The 22914-nt window shown below is 46.2% G+C and overlaps 1 protein-coding gene across 4 annotated transcripts; it reads left to right on the top strand.

The window, feature by feature from the left end:
• The first annotated feature begins 2020 nt into the window (after positions 1-2020).
• On the top strand, positions 2021-21389 carry LOC144715343 (uncharacterized). 4 transcript variants are annotated; one of them, XR_013584582.1, is made up of 7 exons: positions 2021-2270; positions 2351-2480; positions 6402-6561; positions 14097-14190; positions 14590-14959; positions 15029-15156; positions 21204-21389. XR_013584582.1 is itself a non-coding variant. In XM_078590288.1 (6 exons), the coding sequence occupies exons 2-6, from the start codon at positions 2411-2413 to the stop codon at positions 21322-21324; spliced, it is 849 nt and encodes a 282-aa protein (XP_078446414.1). In that variant the 5' UTR covers positions 2021-2270; positions 2408-2410; the 3' UTR covers positions 21325-21389. The 4 variants fall into 4 exon arrangements, 3 of the variants coding, with proteins under 3 accessions (XP_078446414.1, XP_078446413.1, XP_078446412.1); XM_078590288.1 differs by lacking the exon at positions 14097-14190 and having other exon boundaries at positions 2408-2480; XM_078590287.1 differs by lacking the exon at positions 14097-14190 and having other exon boundaries at positions 2357-2480.
• Positions 21390-22914: the final 1525 nt, after the last annotated feature.

Raw genomic sequence — 22914 nt, 5'->3', positions numbered from 1 at the left:
TGTGACGAATGGTGATGTGATGAAATGTTTGTCACCGTCACGTCACTCGTCCGAGGATTTTCAAAAAATCCGTCACCGTTACGTCACTCGTCCTCCCCTTCTCGTTTCGTCACGTCACCGTCACGGTGACGGCGTCATCGTCACTAGTGACGGAAAATTCCCGTAATAGAGAAAGAGAGAGGGGATTGAGAGATCGGGAGAGAGAGAGAGATTGGGAGAGAGAGAGCGAGCGAGAGAGATCGGGAAAGAGAGAGAGGAGAGAGAGAGAGATCGGGAGAGAGGGAGAGAGATCGGGAAAGAGAGATCGGGAAAGAGAGAGAGAGTGAGAGAGAGAGAACAAAAGAGAGAGAGAGAGAGCGAGAGAGCGAGAGAGAGAGAGAGAACGAAAGAGAGAGAGCGAGAGAGAAAGAGAGAACGAGAGAGGGAGAGAACGAGAAAGAGAGAGAGAGAGAGAGCAAAAGAGAGAACGAAAGAGAGAGAGCGAGAGCGAAAGAGAGAATGAGAGAGGGAGAGAACGAAAGAGAGAGAGAGAGAGCAAAGAGAGAACGAAAGAGAGAGAGCGAGAGCGAAAGAGAGAATGAGAGATGGAGAGAGAACGAGAGAAGGAGAGAGAACGAGAGAGGGAGAGAACGAGAGAGAGAGAAAGAGAGAGCAAAAGAGAGAACGAAAGAGAGAGAGCGAGGGCGAAAGAGAGAACGAGAGAGGGAGAGAACAAAAGAGAGAGAGAGAGAGCAAAGAGAGAACGAAAGAGAGAGAGCGAGCGCGAAAGAGAGAACGAGAGATGGAGAGAGAACGAGAGAGGGAGAGAACGAAAGAGAGAGAGAGAGAGAGAGAGAGAGAGAGAGAGAGAGAGAGAGAGAGCAAAAGAGAGAACAAAAGAGAGAGAGCGAGAATGAAAGAGAGAACGAGAGAGGGAGAGAACGAAAGAGAGAGAGAGGGAGAGAACAAAAGAGAGAACGAAAGAGAGAGAGAGAGACTTATTAAAATTCCGTCATGGACGTCATCCGTGACGGATTATTCGCCACGTCACTCGTCCGGACCACCCCGTCACCGTCACATCACCGTCACGGGCGATCCGTCACCGTCATCGTCACGGGCCCTCTGATTTGTCACCGTCATCGTCACGTCATCCGTCACGTGACCGTCACGGTGACGCGTGACGTGACGGATGACGATTGCCGATCCCTACTTAGAACTTGGATTTTTTTTACTTATATGAAAAGCTACTTTATATAGGCTGAAAATATTAATCTGATTTAAGCCACTGTGACAAGTACTGATATCAGCCGCTGCGATCCATATCGGAGATATCCGCCGTTCCATCTCCGTTAAATCCTACTCTCTCTAATAATAGATATTTTTTTGTTCGGAGAGAGTTAATTTTAGCGCCATAAGAAGCGGTTCGGCCTCTATATAATTATAGTTTCTGATTGTCTGGGACTTAGACAATGGACAGACAGGGACGAAGATCACCCCGTCTGACGTCCGGTTATTTCAGTTTCGTCCAGACCGTCCCATCCAGGGATTCGTCCATTGAAGAAAAAAAACGTCTGCGTCCCGACTTTGCCAGTTTCGTCACGTACGGAGAAAAACCATCGGTCCCTTGTAGTGGACGAAAAAATGATGTTTTAAAAATATACTTTTCCCCATTTTTCGGGGGAATACGGAGGAGAGAAAAAGCAAAGGGACATATGTACAATTACTTTTAGATGGCATCAGTTTGTGCGCGCTAAAAAAAGTAGGGACTTTGATGCAAAATGTCAAGGTATTGATTAAACGATGCCACGTGGCAAGATCTCAACCGTTGGCACTGAACCCAATGGATTCTCGTCCATCCCTTACTGTCCCGTCGGATACCTCCGGACGGGACGGGTTATTCGTCCCGTCCGTTCGTCCCAGGTTTGCCCAATCTCGCGGACGGGACGATTGCTCCGTCATGGGACGGAAAACCGTCCCGTCCGCGTCCTAAACCCTTACAACGGCTTGGGTTTATGGAGTTCGTCATTCATCTCCTCTGATGCGTTCTGCATCTGCAATCATCCTCCTTCGTAGATCATCTCAAGCTGGATCGACTGCTTTGGATAATCTTCCTCCTCCGTAGATCGTCGCGAGCTGGATCGACTGCTGTTGTTAATTTCTTCTGTTGTTTTTCTGCGAATGAAGTAGTTCTCCCCCCGTGGATCGCAAGTCTCTCGAATCAGCGTGATTCATTGTGGTTTCGGATGAATTGTGCCTTGGAAGCTGCGAGGAACTTGGAGTAATCGAGCGAGGTTTTAGTCTCAGATCTCCTTATCCTCTCATTCCTTGGTGTTTCTGCATCTGTATTGATTTTGTTTCCAATTGCTTCTAGCTTCAGTTGCTAGGGCAGCAGGCCGACTGAGTGTGGAGGGATCTGATGATGTTTCAGGTGATGTCTCGGGGTATCTCATCTTCCAAGGCGTCCTGCTCCTCTGCATCCTCGCGTGCCTCCTGCAGAAAAGGTTGGTAATCACGTTTCCTTTTCGATCTCTGAAGGGTTTAATGTCGTGGACCTTCTTCTTCTTGCGTTTTTACTTGAGAAATGTGGCAACGATACTTAATGGTTGAATACGTAAGAAATATAGTGACCGAATCCATTTCTAGTCGGAGAGAAATTGCTCTTGAATCTTTTGAATAACCTCGAGATCACTCCTGAATTTCTTCGAGAACGATAGTTCAGCGAGGACTCCTAGCAATTTAAGCTGGCATCCCTAAGTTTGCGGGCTATCAGATTTTGTTTTTGGGGTTCATGCCTGGTATACCTCACCAACCTCAAGTGCTGCCGGAAAAAAAAATTGTTTCTCAGTATCTCGTGGAGTGTTTTCAAGTTTTGTAAGTTTTTTGAAGTTTTTTCAAGTTTTTTCATGGCTGATATGTTTTAGATATTTTCCTTTCATTTTGGTGTTATCCGAATTAAAGGTAATACCATTCAACGTTTCGTTTTATATCAATGAGAATACAATTCACTTCATAATATTACGAATTACCCATGCGCATATCTATCCAAACTTCAGGTCTGCTTTTGAAGGAAAGATGAAAAACTATTCTCTTGTGATCACTCCGATTTATTCTATTTTTCCTAGTAAAGTTGGTTCACGAGATCCTGCACGTATGCATACAGCACCACTTAGGGGAGATTTACGAGACCCATTTTTGTTCTAATTTTCCTAATAAATTTGACTATTGAGAACATGATATGAGCCAAATCAGGAAACTTAAACGTAAACAGCATGTGGGAAAGTTCATTTAGATCCTTACTAAAATTAGAGATGCTCGACGTGTTAAATAGGAGGGAGTAGCCTCAAGAATGGAATATTTTTTGGAATGAGTCTGTTTTTGTCAATGAAGAGTCGAGGAGATCCTCCAAGACTGAGGGAAGAGCCGATCCTGCTATTCTCTATTTGGGCAGCCAGCTGATCCTGCAATGACCGTTGTCTATCTTTCTTCTATTATCCACCTTTTTCCTCATTTTGTTCTTGTTGTTCTCCCTTTGTGGGTTGTCGAACCGGTTATTTGTTTTTGAAAGAAGTGTTGTCAGTTTCTAGAAATATTCTTGGAAGTGTCCCTTTTTCTATTGATACAAATCCGTGGATAAGGGACGAGGGTATCGTATTAGAACATTAGGAATCTTAGCAAACTTCTGCTCTAAGGAGATCTTCGAAATTCCTTTTTATTATATTTTTCCTGGTAACTTTGATTAATGAGGATCAGGAAATCTGCACAGTACCACTCTAAGGGGATCTGCTAACCCCTTCTTTATTCTATTTTTCCAAGTAAACTTGATTTATGAGAACCCAGACCTATCTGTATACTACTACTTTGTAAGAGATCTGCTGATACTGATCAGGTTTCTTGAATTGAATATCTCAAGAATTTCCTTGTGTTGAGAATATGCTGAGAACCAGTCCAAGTCCAAGAGGAATCGGCCCAAGTCCAAGAAGAACCTTATCGAAGCCCATTAGAAGGAAAATCGTTACTTGTGGGGCCCACCGTCTAAATCTAACGGCTAGTAAAAACTCGTCGTTAACTAGCCGTTACAGCAAGTAGCTGTTAGATGAATACTAAAAAATGGATTGTAATGTGTATCTTTCATCCTTTTTTCTAAGTGAAATATTGTCTTCTACTCTTACCTTTCTCTTCTACCTTCTGCACTACTTCGATCTTCATTATTCACGACACCTTGAATAGCAATTCCCAAAGAATAGATGTGTAATTCCAAATAGTCGCAAGGATGAGATGAGAACGAGTACAGGATTCTAAAGAAGGCGGAGAAAATAGAAATGGTGGAAGAAGATAATGAAGATCGGGATATAGCTCCTGCTCTCCCCCTTTCTGGTCGTGAAGTGCCTCCCGGCCCAGCCTCAGCTCTTGTTGCCAATCAACTGAATGAATAACTACCTTTCTTGCCGCGTCATGGCTTATTTCTAGTTGGGTCGCAAGTACAAACTGACTTAATATTGCCTCTTGGTGGCATGTCTCTGGTACATTCTTGAAAAGAACATATTGATACAGTCCTCCCCAGGACTTATCAAAGCAAACGACGGAAGGACGAAGCCACGTGACGTGCCAGCGTGGAGCACGACCTCCCAACGGAATGAGTACTACCGGGAGCAGAAGAGAATAAAGAGGGGGCAGCAGAAGCAGAAGGGTGCACATTTTTTCAGAGTTAGTTACGGGGAGATTCTCTTGGGGAGGAAGGATTAATTCAGCTCGTTCCACCGCCATCGCAAGGAGGGAGCCAATCTGGTCTCGCCTGCGACTATCCAATCTACTAGTTTGATTCTCTCAGACTCATTGGAGAGTTCTATTTCTCATCGTTATTCTCCTTCTGATTGCGTTACGATTCTGGAGGTTATCGTTCCTATACATTTCGACTAAGTGGAAACACGTGCTGCATTTGTCTGATTCTAACGATCATAACTACAGCAGAGTGTTTTGTCTGGTTGAGATACTTGCGGCATAGCCAGGTCATACAGCAGGAAGCTATCGCGGGAGAGTTCTATCACATATCATCTGCCAAACCCATTTTTATTCTGTTTTTCCTGGTGATTTTGGATTTTGAGAATCTGGACATATCTATATCGTACCACTCTAAGGAGATCTGTTAATCCATTATTATTCTAGCTTTCTGATACGCCACAATGGTATCAACGGACAATTCTAACTATATTGATACCGTAGTCCAATTGTAAGTCAAATCTTGACAATGTAGCCAGAGTAATTGGGGATTGGGGCAGATCTGGACGGCTCCTCCTCCCTGTTGGATCTCCTTCTTCAGATCTCGGGCGGCTTCTCCTCCCCGGCGAAGCTCCTCCCTCCAGATCAGTAGGCGAAGACTCTCTCCTGCTGCTCCAGCCTCCTCGATGGTGTAACCGTCTGGTTCCACTTTCAAGAAAAGAAAAGATGCATTGACTGATTCGCCAGCCTTTATTTATAGGGGATTGTCGCCTTCCCTCCTTTCTTGGTTAACGCGACTGGTCAAGGGCCCGTTGACCAGCTCTTTGCTTCCTCCTTTGGTAATTCTTTGAATAGATTTGATTTATGTGAAGTCGAACCCCAAAATTTTAATTTAAGTGTTTCCAGTAGAATAGACTTATTCGAACCCCAATATCTATGTTATACCTTCATAACTATATATGCTTAACCGATTTTTCGTTAATTTTTCCTGGGTTAAAAGATTTTTTAGACCCTGGAAATCAATTAATTATCACTCTATGGCTCAATTGTATCCATGTGCCTCCAAGGTGTCTTGGAAATATGATTCAATTCTAAAACGTCTCTATGTCCACTACATCTTGTAAAATATGGATTTAAACTTTTATATTGATACGTTCCCCTCCTTTGTATCACCACCGGAAGCAAAATATATATGAATAACCCGCTCGTAATATTCAAAACAAAAACAGGAGGATGACTCCGTTATGGTTCCGACAACTCGCTCCCGACAGAGAAGACGATGACATCACAGGGGAAAACCCCCGACGAACAACTGACTCTACAAGAACCAAGAAAATAGGAAAAAAATGACTCCGGCAAGGCTGGATCAGCTGGTCGCCCTCCAGAGGTCGGCCGTATCAGCCTCACTCTACAGCTTTGGAGAATCTCCTCTGCTGCCAAAATCTTCCAACTTCTTCCCCCCGCTTGTGGGTGCCTCCCTCCTTATTTAACTTCAAAGAACCTGCCAAAACTTGGAAGCCTTGCTATATATTGCTTCCTCTCAGTCTTTTCCGTTTATATTGCCTAAGGTGTCTTGGAAATATGACTCAATTCTAAAACGTCTCTATGTCGACTACATCTTGTAAATTATGGCTTTAAGCTTTTATATCTATCTGTATCCTTAAATTCTATCGCTTGGTCATTTTCCTTGTTATTGTGCTTTTCAGTTCTCATCGATGCTTCTAGCACATTGGGCAGATTAAACTTCCATTGGCATCAGAAATCTACAACCGTCTCGATTCAATCTTGTTCTATTGGGGAGAACAAAAGACCAAAGAAAATAACGAAGATGCAACGGCGTGCAATGGTTCAGTCCTTTGTTGAAAAGTAGGATTCTTTCTTTTTCCTGTAGTTCAGTGTTTTACATGATGATGCCTTGCAATTATTAACGATATTTTTTAAATTGCATTAAAGATACATAGAGTAAACCACCGTTCAATGCATTTTGTAGAGGTCAATCCTGCTCCAAAATTTTGATGGTCATTATTTCTCGCATCTCATGCGATTTGGTATGTCTTTTGTTGCAATCTTAAATTGTAATTCAGACTGGACAGATCATGTCACGTAATCTGTGGATGACAAGGTCATCCGTCCCGCTCATCCAGTTTGGCCCATCTTTTTTAATACCCGATGAATAAGATATATCCATTTTATTTCAAGATATTTAAATTGACACGTCTCGGCGTCCCCTGGACGCGTCATCCTTTATCCTTCCTGAATCCGAGACCTCATCCAGCCAATGGATTTGTGCCGCATGTCATCCGCCATTGGTCCTGCCCTTGTGTTGACCAAGATGATCGATGACATAATGTTTGCGAATGGTATGCATGATGTGGCATCATCTAGTCTGTTACGTGATAGAATACTCCAACAATTCTTCTCTATTAGGGGGAGGATATGATAAAATCCCGTCTCGAGGCTTTGCCAATGCCTAGAAATGAGATTGCCGTCTCAAGTACAACGTAACCAAATTAGGTCTGTGGAGGAGATAGGATAGGAAGCTTAGAGGAAGCGGGAAGATCGTCGCCCTGAGGAGGGATTAGCGGCCCGCCGGCGCTGCAGGGAAGAACTTCTGCAGGACGAAAGGGACAGAGAGATGAGTGGGGATAGCGATTCCAAGTCGCTGAAGGGAAAGAACAGGGTGGGAAACTCACGGTGTACCCGTTTCGGCCTTTTCCCCCAACCCCTAACACCCTAAAATTAGGGTTGCTGTTGGGCTTGTGGCTGCTTGGGCTTCCTGGGCCGCCGGCGCTCATAAATGCGGCCCGGTATCGTATCAATACCCAATGAATAAGATATATCCATCTTTTTTTAATACTCGATGAATAAGATATATCCATTTTATTTCAAGATATTTAAATTGACATGTCTCGGCGTCCCCTGGACGCGTCATCCTTTATCCTTCCTGAATCCGAGACCTCATCCAACCAATGGATTTGTGCCGCATGTCATCCGCCATTGGTCCTGCCCTTGTGTTGACCAAGATGATCGATGACATAATGTTTGCGAATGGTATGCATGATGTGGCATCATCTAGTCTGTTACGTTCCTAAGTAAATGCAGGAACGTAACTTAGACAAATTTGTCATCTTCCTTCACAAGTAGGAATAAACAGCATTCATCTTCAAAACTTCAATCGAATAGGGGGCCATGCAGAAGAGAGAAATTGAGAAGAAAAAGAGAGATATGAGAAAACAGGTCAGAGGGAATCTCTGGCTCCTCTCCCATGATTAAACTGATTTCTTGGAAAAGTAATCATCCCCTTTCATGACCGCTGTCACCCTTTATTTTTAGCCCTCTGCCTTCTTGTACTGGCGCGTTTGATTTCCCCCGTGCACTGTGGTTAGTACATCTTCTTCTCATATCATGATAAGTCTTTGGCAGGTTCTTATCATCTGCCAACCCTATTTCTTATTACAGGGAATGTAACATTCTTGCCTAGACCAAGTAACCCGTTCCTGAAGATCAGGCTAGTGTCTATAGAGAATACTTCTCAACAAACCCGTAAATGATTAGATTCCCCTTCCCCCCCTAGAGAGTTGTGATGCGATCCATCATCGCATATACGAGCGTCCCCCCCGGCCCAAGACGAAGGCCCAATAGCCGGGCTACTTAAGCTGGCTATCCTCATAGAGAAGACGGCTTTCGACCTAGTAAGTGCTTGCACACTTCTCGTCTTAATCCCTCTTCTCTCCTAACCGATCTCCTTTCGCAGACATCCACATCTGTGATGATGCTCGGACCACCCCGAGATCAGGCATTGTCCATCCCGCCTACTAGACCGCGTCGTCCATTCCGCTGGACCTCCCTCATCTCCTCTCTATTTTCCTTCTCTATCTCCTTCTCTCATCACTCTCTCCCTCTCGTTGCACTTCAAGACATTGTTACAAGTTCTTCAAGGATCTTTGAGTACACATGTGTATGCACTTCAAGACATTGTACCTGGTCGTAACACTCTAGAATTCAGCATGGGCTGATTTAATATAATTCTATGGGATCGTCGTGTGTATGTACCTTCATGTTTTAGGTGGTGTTCAACATTCCAGACATATGCCGATGGATCCCTTGATGTAATCCTTGTATAGTATCTGTTGACATTATTGTCTCCTTTCCTTTTTCTTTTCTTTTTTCTATTATTAGCTCATTTCTATTATTAGCCCATTAAGGGCCCTTTCTATTATTAGCCCATTAGGGCTCCCTATAAAACCCCTTGTAATCTCTTTGTTTGGGTATCAAGAATTGTTCTTTCTTCTTGTCTTCATGGTATCAGAGCCCTAACCCTAACCCTAATCCGGGTTCTTGGGCTCGACCGTAGCTCCGATCTCTGGCGTTTCTACATTCGCCACGATCTTGAGCTCCTTCTCCTTCCGGTTGGCTACCTGCTCCTGGCGGCGCAGCTTCTTTCCGGCCACATTTCCGGCTTCCCGCACCGCGCTCCCTCCTCGACTGTGCTTCTCTCTCGGCAGCGTACGCTTCCCTCTTGACCGCGCGCTCTCCTCTCGGTCGCGGCCGCGCTCCCTCCTCGACTCTTCAGCCGCCGCAATAGCGCGAGGCGTTCCTGCAGCCGTGTGCTCCTCGTGCGACACTTCATTCTGTGATCAAGATGACGGAGCCTGTATCGGTTTCCGGTGTGACGCCAGCATCGACGCCACCCAGTGTGGGTCAAACGTCAAATGCTTCGGAGGCACCTCTTGAGTCGGGGAATTGGTCGGCTTCACCTGGACCGTTTTCTCTGCCTCGGATGCCTCCAGATGGGATGTTCACCGGCTTTAACCTTCTTCAGTGGCAGCAATATGTCCAGATTACTCTCAAGGGACGACTGATGCGTCATTTACTTGAAGAAGGGCCTTCCAAGACAGACTCCAAGTACTATGACTGGCTAGACGTTGAAGGGGTGGTCCATCGATGGCTTTTGGATAGTATTTCACCGAGTATCAAGGGTGAATTTCTGTCTCTTGAGCCTGCCCGGGCCGCGTGGGCGGCCCTTGACAGCCACTCCAAGAAAAATAATATTGCCACACTGTATGAGCTAGTGCATCGGGCCGCCAATCTGCGTCAAGGAGACAGGACGATCATGGAGTACAGCACAGAACTCATTTCTCTGTGGAATGAGATTGATCACTACATGCCTCCGGACCCTCACTCGGTGGATCGCAAGTACACTCTTCAACTTCGGGTTTTTCAGTTCCTTATAGGACTTAACCCGGAATATGAAGCGGTACGGGCTCAGCTTATGCACCGGGAGAAAGAGCTTTCCTTCAAGGATGCGCTTCGCAGCGCGAGAATTGAAGAATCTCGCTTTCAGCAGTCCCAGACCCCGGCTTCTGCACTTGTAGCACATTCGTCTTCCTCCACGCGCTCCTCGGTGACGACCACATCGACTGGAGCAGGAGCTTCGTCTCGTGGTCCATCTACTCGGACTGAGGAATCCTCCAAAGGTGATCCTTCCCTTTTCTGCAATTACTGCAAAAAGCGTGGTCACTCCAAGGAGACGTGCTTTAAGCTGCAACGGAAGCGAACACAACAGAGCAATCTCGCTACGGTTGCACCTTCTGTCAACCAAGTACCGATGCCTGGTCAAGTGCCTCTGTCCTATGCTCTTCTTCCAAGTGGAGCGTCTTCGGCGAGTGCTTCTCTTCCCGGCTTTACACCTGAAGAAGTGGAACGTCTTCGGCGATTGCTTGACCCTCCAGTCGTGGGCTCGTGCTCTCTAGCTAACGCGGGTATGTCCACCATTCCTTCTCCTCCTCCTTCACCATCTCCGTCGTCATCATCATCCACTTGGCTTCTTGACTCTGGTGCCACTGCCCACATGACACCCAATCCTAGAGCTTTTGTGACCTATGAACCCGTTTCCGGCTCCTCCAAAGTTAAAACAGCTTCCGGTGATCTTCTCACTGTGGCTGGGAATGGTCGTGTGTGTCTCTCTCCTTCAATGAACCTCACTAAAGTCCTTCATGTTCCACGGCTTGCTCATCATCTTCTTTCTTTATCCCGCCTTGTTCGTGATCTGAACCAAGATCTTACATTCACTCCTAATACCTGTTTTTATCGTGATAAGGTGTCGGGGAGGACGATCTCCATTGCTGAGGAGCATGAGGGTCTCTATCTTGTTCGATCTCCCTTGTCTCCCCTCGCTGTTGCTGCCGCTGCAGTTCCCCTTTCGGCGCCTCATGAACGTTTGTGGCTTCTCCATCGACGCCTCGGCCATCCATCCTTTGCTACTCTTTATCGTTTATTTCCAAAACTTTTCCAAGGCCACTCTATGGACCGCTTTGTTTGTGATGCTTGTCGAATTGCTAAACATCATCGTACTACGTATCCTATTTCTTCTTCCCATTTGACGACTCCTTTTGCTCTCGTTCACACCGACGTGTGGGGACCCTCCCCTGTTCATAGCACGTCCGGTGCTCGGTGGTTATGTATATTCATTGATGACGCTACTCGTTTCACATGGGCCTATCTCTTGAAAAATAAATTAGAGATCTCCCTTGTTATTCCTCCGTTCTACTCTCTCATTCAAACTCAATTCTGCACTTCTATTCGTCGCTTCCGCTCCGACAATGCCCGAGACTATGTCAATTCCACGTTAAGTACTTTCTTCCAAGAAAAAGGCATCATCCATGAAACCACATGTCCTTACACCCCCCCAGCAAAATGGAGTTGCAGAACGAAAATTTCGTCACATTTTTGAAATGGCTCGGAGCCTCTTATTTCACATGCATGTGCGAAAGTATTTTTGGGCTGAAGCTGTCCTAACTGCCATTCATCTTCTCAACCTTCTTCCGTCTCGCGTACTTAACTACTCTACTCCCATTGATTGTCTCCAGAATTCCTTCCCCAACATTTCTCTCCAAACCAAACTTACCCCTCGTGTCTTTGGGTGCGTTTGCTTTGCTCCTAACCACCATCTTGGTCATGACAAGCTTGATCCTCGGGCCATCCAATGTGTCTTCGTCGGCTATGCTTCTACTCAAAAGGGTTATCGATGTTATCATCCACCCTCTCGTCGATTTATTGTCACCAAGGATGCTACCTTTGACGAATTCACTCCGTATTACCCCTCTTCTTCTCCACCTTCTCCTTCTTTACCACCTCAATCAGATCCCCTTGAATTTCTTATTCTTCCTAACTCATCTCCCTCGTCACCTGTCCCAAGTCCTTCCTTGCCTGTTCCTCTCGAAGAGCCTCCATCTGATATTCCCATGAACACCTTGTCCTCTGATCCTCTGCCTGCACCAATCCCAAATCCACCTGTCCTTACTAAAGATCCATCCTCTGCTTCATCGAACCCTCCTGCAGAGTCCCCATCGGATCCCTCTATCCCCCTATGTTGTGCCCCTTTACCTATACGCCGTTGCCCGCCAGAAAAATGCTATGGTATCACTCTTGCTCGTCGCAAGCCTCGTGTTCCTCCTACCCCTGAAGTTCCCTCATCCTCCTCATCCACTCCTCTTGAAAATCCTTCATTAGCACTTGTGTCTTGCCCTCATCCTTCTCCATTGTATCCATTAGCCGCATCCATCTCATCTCATCGTCTTTCCCCATCCTACCACGCTCTTCTCACCTCCCTTGACACTATCTCCCTTCCAAAGACGGTGGACGTAGCCCTCTCTTCCTCATTGGCGTCGGGCAATGGAGGAGGAGCTACAAGCACTTGCCCTAAATGACACATGGGATCTGGTTCCACTACCGCCGGGCAAGCACTTGGTTGGCAGTCGTTGGGTTTATGCTGTAAAGCACAATTCCGACAGCTCTATTGAAAGGCACAAGGCACGTGTTGTGGCGCAAGGGTTCACCCAACAGTATGGCATTGATTATCAGGAAACGTTTGCCCCTGTGGCCAAGATGAACACTGTCCGGATTCTCTTGGCTCTTGCCGCCGATCGGGGCTGGATATTGCAGCAATATGATGTCAAGAATGCTTTTCTTCATGGTGATTTGACTGAGGAGATCTATATGGCCTTACCTCCTAGATATGCCTCCTTAGTGCCGTCTACTCCGAGTTCAGTTGTTTGTCGCCTGAAGAAAGCGCTGTACGGTTTGAAGCAATCTCCTCGTGCTTGGTTTGGCCGTTTCACCATAGCCATGAAGAACCGGGGATACCGTCAGTGTAATGGAGATCACGCTTTTCTACCGTCATTCCACGTCCGGGAGTGGCTATTCTTCGTGTCGTGGATGACATTATCATCACGGGTGATGATACGGAGTCCATTACTCAGCTGGCTATGTATCTGTCGTCGGACTTTGCCATACGTCATCTTGGCCCATTACGATATTTTCTTGGTATTGAGGTGGCTTATTCTTCGAGTGGGATTTTCATCTGTCAGCGGAAATATACAGTGGATCTTCTTTGCGAGCTGGGAAAGGAAGACTCCAAGCCTATTTCGACACCGATTGATGTGAGTCATCGACTTGGTGCGGATGAGAATGAAGATCCGGCTGAGCCCGGACAATATCGAAGACTTGTGGGCAAACTGCTCTATCTCACCCACACCCGTCCCGACATTGCGTGTACAGTGGGTGTTCTAAGTCAGTTTATGCAGAACCCTCGAATGAGTCATCTTCATGCTGCCCATCGCCTCCTCCGTTTCTTGAAGGGCACCATTGGCCGCGGATTAATGTTTCGTCGTCACATTGGTCTGCGTCTAGAAGTCTACACTGATGCCGATTATGCAGGATCTGTGGTTGATCGTCGGTCGACCTCTGGGTACTGCACCTTCTTGGGAGGCAATCTTATTACTTGGAGGAGTAATAAACAGAAAGTGGTCTCTCGATCAAGTGCTGAAGCGGAGTCCCGTGCCCTTGCGCATGGTCTTTGTGAAGCACTTTGGATTACCCAACCGCTTCGTGAACTAAGGTGTCCGGTTTCTTCCCCTGTTCAGCTGTTCTGTGACAACAAATCGGCTATCAGCATTGCTCATGGTCCCGTCCAGCATGATCGTACAAAACACATTGAGATCGATCGACATTTCATTAAAGAGAAGCTTGAGTCGGGAAATTTCTGCACGCCATATGTTCCGTCAGCTGAACAGCTTGCAGACATCTTCACCAAAGGGCTTCATGCCCCTCGGTTTGAGGAGCTCTGTTCCAAGCTGGGTGTGGAAAACATCCACGCTCCAGCTTGAGGGGGAGTGTTGACATTATTGTCTCCTTTCCTTTTTCTTTTCTTCTTTCTATTATTAGCTCCTTTCTATTATTAGCCCATTAAGGGCCCTTTCTATTATTAGCCCATTAGGGCTCCCTATAAAACCCCTTGTAATCTCTTTGTTTGGGTATCAAGAATTGTTCTTTCTTCTTGTCTTCAGTATCAGATGATGATTTCAGTCACTCTTGATTATTGGTAACTAAAATATCATTAGATTGCCGAAGGATTAGAAGGCTCTTGATTGACCTTTGAAGACAAGAGGGATAATCAGGAGAGGACTAAAGCAGAAGAAAAAACATCGGGAAAAGGTAGTTAACATTTTTTTAGGGAGACAACATTTTTATAAACTTACTTTCTGTGTCACACAGAATCACCATTCTTTTTTACAAACTTGTGTTATTTGTTGTTTTATGCCAAAGACCTTGAGTCAACCGACCGTTTTCCCCATTTTTATCCATTTCGTTTCATCTCGATGCGGAAATCTCTATATTCTAGATTGTTTAATAAGCGACCATCATAATTTTTAGTTATTGACTTCTAGAAGCATTTTCCAACTTATGTCTCCTCATGAATACGTTAGAATTAGGGGTATTATTCAATTTTATTCATTTATTTGGATTCTTATCTTAATAAAGTTATTGAATCCTTCTAGTTTCACTTGAGTTTGGTTTTAATATGCTAGAATATTCACTCGAATTTCTTTTCAGGTACCGGGCAGACAATGCAGGAAAGTTTCCCACTGCTTCCTCTGTGAGGCAGCAGGTCGGCGGTGGGCATTATTTCATTAGGGAAATTCTTCAAGAATTGGACTACAACTCACGGTTTCATGCCCCCAAAAAAAAGGAGATCAAGGGAGATGTCTCCTGTTCATCGTTTGGTACTAAAGAAAACCAGATTACCCAATCATCAGGAGATCGATGTGATTTACAGACACACAACACTTTCATCTCTCATTCTGATAAACATGCTAGAACAGATCCCGAGGAATCTACTCGTAATGAAGCCGATTCTTTGAATAAGGCTTCAATTGCAGCAGAAAAGAGCCTTAACAAAGAAGCCTGTGATGGAAATCTTATGGTAATTGTGTGATTAAGGCCATTTTTTCCCCTTGTAATCTTGAACTCATGATTAGTAATTTCCTTAAAGGCTGGTGGTGTTGGCGGTGGGCTTTTTGGGCCTTTTAACTCTTTGGGGGATCGATTGAAATTAGAAACTAAAGGTCATGTGGATGATTTACACAAGGCAGAAGGAAATAATGCAGATCGGCCTCACCAGTAAGCTTTTTGACTTTGACATTTTTCTTCTCAATACAAAATAATCTTGATGAACTTGAATATTTTCATTCCTGTTAGTGTGACGTCATAGGGTTAGTGGGTCCCTGTTCTATAAGGCCCACTAACCCCACTTATCCCTCAACTATCTTAGGGTATAAATACCCTCTTCTTGTAACTCCCTAAACCATCAACGAGTATTCTTGTCTTCCTCCTTGACATGGTATCAGAGCCCTAGGCTCTTACTCGAGTTGGTCCCTGTGGAAGACATCTCCCACAGCGTTTTTTTTCTTTTTCTTTTTTCTCTCCTTGTTCAAGCGTCGCTGTCCGCTGCTTTCTCCATCGGCGGTTCTTCGGCGATTCATCGGCGGTTCTTTTTTCAAGCGGTTGATCTGCAGATTCATTCGAATTCTGCAGATCCCGTCGTCAATCTGTTGTAGTCATCTCTGAAGGTGATAAACGGCCAGCCACCTGCCGGAAAACGTCCGGAAAACGGCCCAGATCGACCGCGGGCCGTCCCCACGGAAGCAACCGTCGCGATTTAAACGGCGCGGGCGTCATCCAGTCGCGTCCCAGGGCGTCAACCGTCCGTCAACTGGACGGGTTTCGCGTCAACCGGACGACTTTATCGTCAACCGGACGACTTTATCCGTCATCCGGACAGCTTAACCGTCAACCGGACGGACCGATTCGTCAACCACCCGTCTGTGACGTCATCCCGAGGCCAGAATCGTCATCCAGTCGCGTCATCCACCGTCAACCGCCCGTTTCTCTGTCCTCCGACGCTAATTTTGCTACCTGTGCCCCGCCTCGTCATCTGGACTGCTCGTTTCTCCTGTCGTCTGACGACGTCTCTGCTGCCCGTGTCAATACTGATGGCCGAACCCAAGCCTAGTGCCTCGAAGGTCGAAAATTTACCTGCTGATCTTATTTATACTGAGGCGGACTTTGCGGACAAGCTCCCTTCAAGCAAAATCGCACGCCACTTCCCGTCGGTGGACAGTCAGCGTCTTCGTGGTCGAACATCCTACAATGGATGGCGTTTCGAGACCACTCTGCAGGCTCGGCTCCTCTTCAAGCATTGCACGCATCCACCTATACGAAGGCGAGCCCGTACTTCTCCGCATGGCAGGCCGAGGAGCATTTTATCCGCGGTTGGCTTCTCAATCAGACCCTGCATCCGGAGATTTACTCCAAATTCAGGAACCGTCTAACCGTCAAAGCTTTTTGGGACCAAGCACGTTCATTTGGAGGTTCCGACCAGAACAATTGGCGCCTCTTCCGGATCTCGACTTCCTTAAGCAAGATTGTTCAGGGAACTATGTCCATAGCCGACTATGCTATGGCTCACCGGGAGAAATGGGATGATATTGACTATTATGCTCCGGGTGAAGGGACGGACAATGCAGATCGACGTGTTACCGTACGGCTCCGTCTCATGGGATTCTTGGCTGGCCTGAACCCTGCGTATGATGCCATCAGCAGTCAGGCCCTGAAGCGCGCCGAAGGCCTTCCAGACTTCGACTCACTTGTCCAGGAACTCACTGAAGCGGAAAGCCATTCGCAGTTTCGGCAGTCCACTCCCGTGGATCCTATATCGGACTCCTCTGCTCTTCTCACCCTACCGTCTACGACTCCCACTGGACCGGGACCGGAGAAGGCACTTCCGAAGTGCGATTACTGTGGAAAGTTTGGGCATATCAAACCCAACTGTTTCAAGCGCCTGAATCGCGAGTCCCGGGGACCGCCCAAGAAAAGAGAACCTAAGGAAGCAAAGGACAAAGCTCTCATTGCCGAGACATCGTCTCCTGGGTCTACTTCCGTCGACCAGCTGACGGCAGAGGTAGCCCGGCTCACCGCCATGGTGTCAGCCATGCAGTCCCAGTCCACGGCTTCCTTCGGCAACTTCGTGGGTCATCTCCTTCTTCATCTAGTGATTGGTATTGTGGGGCGTCTGCTCTTACCGCACCACTTCTGTCGGATACCACCTGGGTGATTGATTCGGAGCTACCGGAGCATATGACTCCGTTCAATCACAGATTCGTGTCCTACACGAAGCATGTTGAAGTCGGTCGGTTCTTACAGCGGGCGGAGGCAGACTTCGGGTAGCCGGTATTGGGGCAATCCATGTGGACGGCCTCGGTGTAGTCACGAATGTTTTGCATGTGCCATCTCTTCGTGCTGTGCTTATGTCCCCTCAGCGACTTGTTGATTCACTTTATTGCTCATTTCACCTTCAGCCTGATGGAATGTTCTTGTCTGACAAGGTGGGGAGGACTATTACGATTAGACGGGATCGAGATTTGCTGCTGCTGGACGGTGGGGGCAGTTCGTGTCTGATGATACAGCGGAGCCTGAGTGATGCTGCGGAGCAGAGACGTGGTCGCCTCCACCTTGCCCATCAGCGACTGGGACACCCGCCTTTTCTTATTCTACAGCGTTTGTTTCCGGACTTGTGTAAGGGGTTGGACCCGAAGATGTTTGTTTGTGACAGTTGTCAGTTGGCGAAGCATCGCCGTGCTTCTTTCTCTCCATCCACCTCTCACACGACAGTTCCACTATATCGGATCCATAGTGATGTGTGGGGACCTGCTCCACAAACCGGTCTCAAAGGACACCGGTGGTTTCTGATTTTCGTGGATGAAGCCACTCGGTATACCTGGACGTATCTTCTTGTGGCAAAATCGGCTGTTGCGGCGATTGTTCAGCAGTTTGTTGCGATGATCAAGACACAGTTCGGTCGTCAAATTCAGCGGTTCCGCTCCGACAACGCTCGAGATTTCTTTAACATCGAACTAGATTCGTTCTTTGCCTCTCAGGGCATTCTTCACGAGTCATCCTGTGTTGCTACTCCGGAGCAGAATGGGATTGCTGAACGTCGTATCGGCTACGTGACATCGACGGCTCGCACCTTGTTGCTGAATTATAATGTACCATGGAGCTATTGGAGTGAGGCGACGCTTACGGCATCTCACCTCGTAAATCGTCTTCCATCATCGAGCATTGAGTTCGGCATTCCTATTGATCGGATGGAAGCGGCCTTCGAGCGTGAAACCGCGCGGATCTTCTTCCACGAGTCTTTGGATGCATCGCCTACGTCCACGACACTACACCGGGCCTGACGAAGCTCGACGCCAAGGCCCTGAAATGTGTCTTCGTGGGCTACTCGTCACTCCAAAAAGGGTATCGTTGCTACCACCCGTCCTCTCGACGCTTCTTTGTCTCTGCGAATGTTACGTTCGCAGAGTTCCGACCCTTTTTTGGAGCTAGCTCTTCTTCACCCGACCCTACGCTTGGTGAGGATCCTTTGTCTCCCCACTTGGAGATCATTCCGTTTACGTCTGAGGAACCCACAGTTCCTAACCTATCTCCTCCTCCTGTTCCACCCTCACTTGACCTTCCTGCTCCTCCGTCGGAGAGTCCTTCGGTGGCACCCATCGTGGACCCTTCTATGGACTCCTCCTCACCATCTTCATCGACTTCGCCGTCCACTTCTTCTCATCCCCCTGATGAGTCTATCATGCTTGATGGATCACCATCTCCTGCTTCCGCTCCTCTGTCAGGTGATCCCTCTGCTTCGTCCTTATCTGGCAGCAGCGGCGATGCTGATCTGCCCATTGCTCTCCGAAAAGGGGTTCGAAAGTGCACCCGCACTCCCCTCTACCCTCTTGCGCACTATCTGTCTTTTGGACGGCTGAGTACTCCCTACCAGCTGTTTATCTCCCGCATCGATTCGGATCCCGTACCACGCTGCCTAGCTGACGCTATCGCTTCTCCTCGTTGGAAGGCGGCGATGGACGAAGAGATGCATGCCTTACTCAAAAATCATACTTGGGATGTCGTGCCACTACCACCAGGCAAGCAAACCGTGAGTTGCAAGTGGATCCACGCCAAGAAGCATCATGCGGATGGCACACTTGAGCGCCTCAAGTCTCGACTTGTAGCGCGGGGATTCACACAGTCCTACGGTGTTGACTATTTCGAGACATTTTCTCCGGTGGCCAAGATGGACACCGTTCGACTGTTGCTTGCACTGGCGGCCCACTTCTAGTGGGTTATTCGGCAATTCGATGTCAAGAATGCTTTTTTGCACGGGGATTTGACAGAGGAAGTCTACATGCGGCATCCACCTGGGTATCCGGGCCCACCGGGGACAGCTTGTCTCCTGCGCAAGTCTCTCTACGGACTAAAGCAGTCTCCCCGGATGTGGTTCGGTCGATTCTCCTCCGTCATGCGTGCTCAAGGGTATATTCAGAGTAATGGCGATGCGACTCTCTTCTTCCATCATGGACAAGGAGGGATTGCGATTCTCTCGGTATACGTCGATGATATGTTGATCACCGGGTCAGATGTTCAGGAGGCAACCCGCCTATCTGCTGCTCTTGCTGTCGAGTTCGAGATCAAGGCCCTTGGACCCTTGAGGTACTTTCTTGGCCTGGAGGTGGCGTACTCGTCTCGGGGTATCTTTGTATCCCAGCAGAAGTATGCCGTTGATTTGCTGAAGCTCACAGGCATGGTTGATTGTGCACCGGTGAGTACTCCTATTGACCCAAACGTCAAATTGGGCAAAGGGGAGGACTCACCCCCGGTGAATCATCGCCAGTATCAGCAGTTGGTGGGGAAGCTCCTGTACCTCACTCATACGAGGCCAGACATCAGTTTCGTCGTGAATCTTCTCAGCCAGTTTATGCACGAGCCACATGAGATCCATCGACAGGCAGCCCATCGGGTTCTTGCATACCTGAAGGGCTGTCCCGGGAAAGGCTTATTGTTTCCTTGCAGCTCCGACAAGACCGTCAAAGTCTACACCGATGCTGATTTCGCTGGGTCGGTGACCGACTACCGATCCACGACAGGGTACTGCACTTTTATCTTCGGCAGTCTTGTCACTTGGAAGAGCCGCAAACAAGACAAAGTGTCACGCTCGAGTGCGGAAGCCGAGTACCGCGCTCTTGCCGATGGGGCCTCGGAAGGCCAGTGGATATATGGGATACTCCGCGAATTACGAGTTGAGTATGCCGCCCCGATCCACTTTTTCTGTGACAACAAGTCTACCATTGCCCTGGCGAAGAATCCCGGTCAACAGGGTCGAATCAAGCACATGGAACGCGACCGCTACTTCTTCAAGGAGCGGATGGACGAGGGGATATTCGATCTCGAGTTTGTTGCTTCATCCGACCAGGCTGCCGACGTACTCACCAAGGGGCTGTCCAACCCCCTACTTGTACGTGCAGTCTCCAAGCTCGGCATGGATGATATCCACACCTCACTTGCGGGGGGCTGTTAGTGTGACGTCATAGGGTTAGTGGGTCCCTGTTCTATAAGGCCCACTAACCCCACTTATCCCTCAACTATCTTAGGGTATAAATACCCTCTTCTTGTAACTCCCTAAACCATCAACGAGTATTCTTGTCTTCCTCCTTGACAATTCCATTAAAAAACTTGGCTTTTTCATGTTGCGTTTGTATGAAATATAAATAGAATTGGGGATTTTTTTGTATAATGATCAATAAATCGTTCTCTCTCCATCTATCCACCCTTCCATCTCTCTTTCTGTTTTCGTTCAAATTGGGCGGCCATCTCTAATTGGAAGCTCATTGTCTATTCTCCTCTCAACGTCCAAGGTGTGCCTTTCTCCCTCTACAATCCTCGCCCTTGTGATGGACTCTACCTACCCGTGTCTTCAGGCCGCTCGTCCGTATCTCCTCTGTTCGATCTCTCTTCTTACTGTTCTCGTTCACCTCTCCATCTCGAGAACTCTCTCTCGTTCATCTCCCGTCAGCTCCCTTCCATCTCTACAGATTTGGTGCTTTTCATCGTCGAAATTACATTGAATTGGATACGTCCGGTGAGGAAGGTATCACTTTCTCATTTGTTTCTCCTTCTCTAGCCAACATAGGGTGTCCATTGGTTGCATGTTTCTTATGAAGCTTTATTTAGTTGTATAATTACAACAATATCGATTTCGTCTTCATGCTTTCTTCCTTAGGTGAAATTTCCAAACCGATTAACCTCGTTTCTCTTTCTCTGAAATTTCTTTGTATGTTTAGGGCTGACGTCAAATTAAGGGCAGATCATGCAGACCCACTAAGAGAAGAGAGCTCTTCAGTGTGGAGTAATATGACCTCTATGGCCTGGGGCATTTTAAACTTTTTCAAGAAAAAAACATGAAGACGAAAGGTTGTATCAGAAACCGGGGTATGTTTGAAAGAAGATGTTATATTTTTTTGTCTTGATGTCGATCGTCTACTCCCATTGGTTCTCTCTCTTTTTTGCATATATCATAAGTTTATCATAATTTCATCTCTCATCATCCCATTGTTTTTTTGTTTGAGTATGTAGAATGGTGTTTTATTCTCACCATTGAAGCTTATTCCATTTCAAACCCTTTTTAGTGTCATCGTGATAAGTTCAGTTCGCGAAAATAAGAATGCACATGAACTTGTAGTTTGGACAGGCTCAAGCGTCAAACCTGTTGCGAACGCGTTCGTTGGTTTGCGAATGCCGCATAAAATGAAAACCTAAATAAGGTTTTCTGCAAAATTGCTGAAGCAATTTTGAAAACACATGAACAAACACAAACACCTAAAAAACCACCCAAAGTGAGTGTTTATTCATCAACGAACAACAAACTTCTCATCCCTAATCAAGTCTTCCTCATTCTGAACATGCTGACTCTTGATGCAAGGTTAGACTCCTTTTGAGCTTTCCATTATTTTGGATGATTTTGCTGTTATAATGTAGCTTTGATGATTCTAACTCGTACTTGTTTTGAAAAATCCCTGTTTTATTTGTATGATTATAATTAAGCGGACCATATACATCACATGCATTTTCATCCTTGAAAACTTTGATAGTTATTATTCTTGAGCGTGAACGAAACTTCGATAGTTATTTTCCAAACCATCTTAACAATTATTTCAGGTTAGTAGTTCATATCAACTCTTGAGTTCATCGCAATAAGAGTCTAAAATTTGATTTGTGAATAAAAAATGTGTTCTTCAGGCAATTTTTTCTTATAAAGTTTTAAGAAATAGGTCGAATCGCCTGAATGTATTAATTGTAAGCTGCATTCCTGAGTTATGAGCGCTAACTTTTCCCATCTAACTTCAAAGTCAAATATTTTGGGACGATATTTTTAATGCACATTTATTCGCACTTGCTTAGAGGACGTCACGTTATTAAATTTTAAACAATTTAAAATGGTTTATTACATTTCCATACTTGACTACTTAGTCGTCCTTGATCTTACTTAGTCTTCAATAATATGCATACCCGGATCTTATATCCCTAGATTCTCCTGATAATGCCAGCCTAAGGGTCAGTGTCCCATACTTGATCATAATATGTGCATAGTAATTAGTACATTTACCTGTAAATAATCTGACATTTATTTTCTTTCATTGTTGTCGAGTGAACTCAAAGCCCTTGGATGATTAGACTTTGAGCATTAATGGATTATAGTAGTCATGTACCTAATTTCCTGTAAATTTCGATTATATGAGTAATATTTACTATACTAAAATATTAAAAATTTTGTGGGTTTGAACTTGTTTGCTCGTCCCGAATAATACACAAATTAAGACATACTAGATTTTGGAGGTTGACTAATCACAACTTATTGAAGTTCTTTCTCTACTGATTAATTTGAAATAAAAATGTTTTTACTCAACATTTTGTTACTAATTACATACTCATATTACGACACCTTTAAATCATAAAAGATTTCAATGATTTGACTTTATGAGATGTTATTATCTG

The sequence above is a fragment of the Wolffia australiana genome, chromosome 18, assembly GCF_029677425.1.
Source record: "Wolffia australiana isolate 7733 chromosome 18, ASM2967742v1".
Lineage (NCBI taxonomy): Eukaryota > Viridiplantae > Streptophyta > Magnoliopsida > Alismatales > Araceae > Wolffia > Wolffia australiana.
The sequence above is the reverse complement of the archived record's forward strand: the minus strand, read 5'-3'. Positions and strand labels throughout refer to the sequence as shown.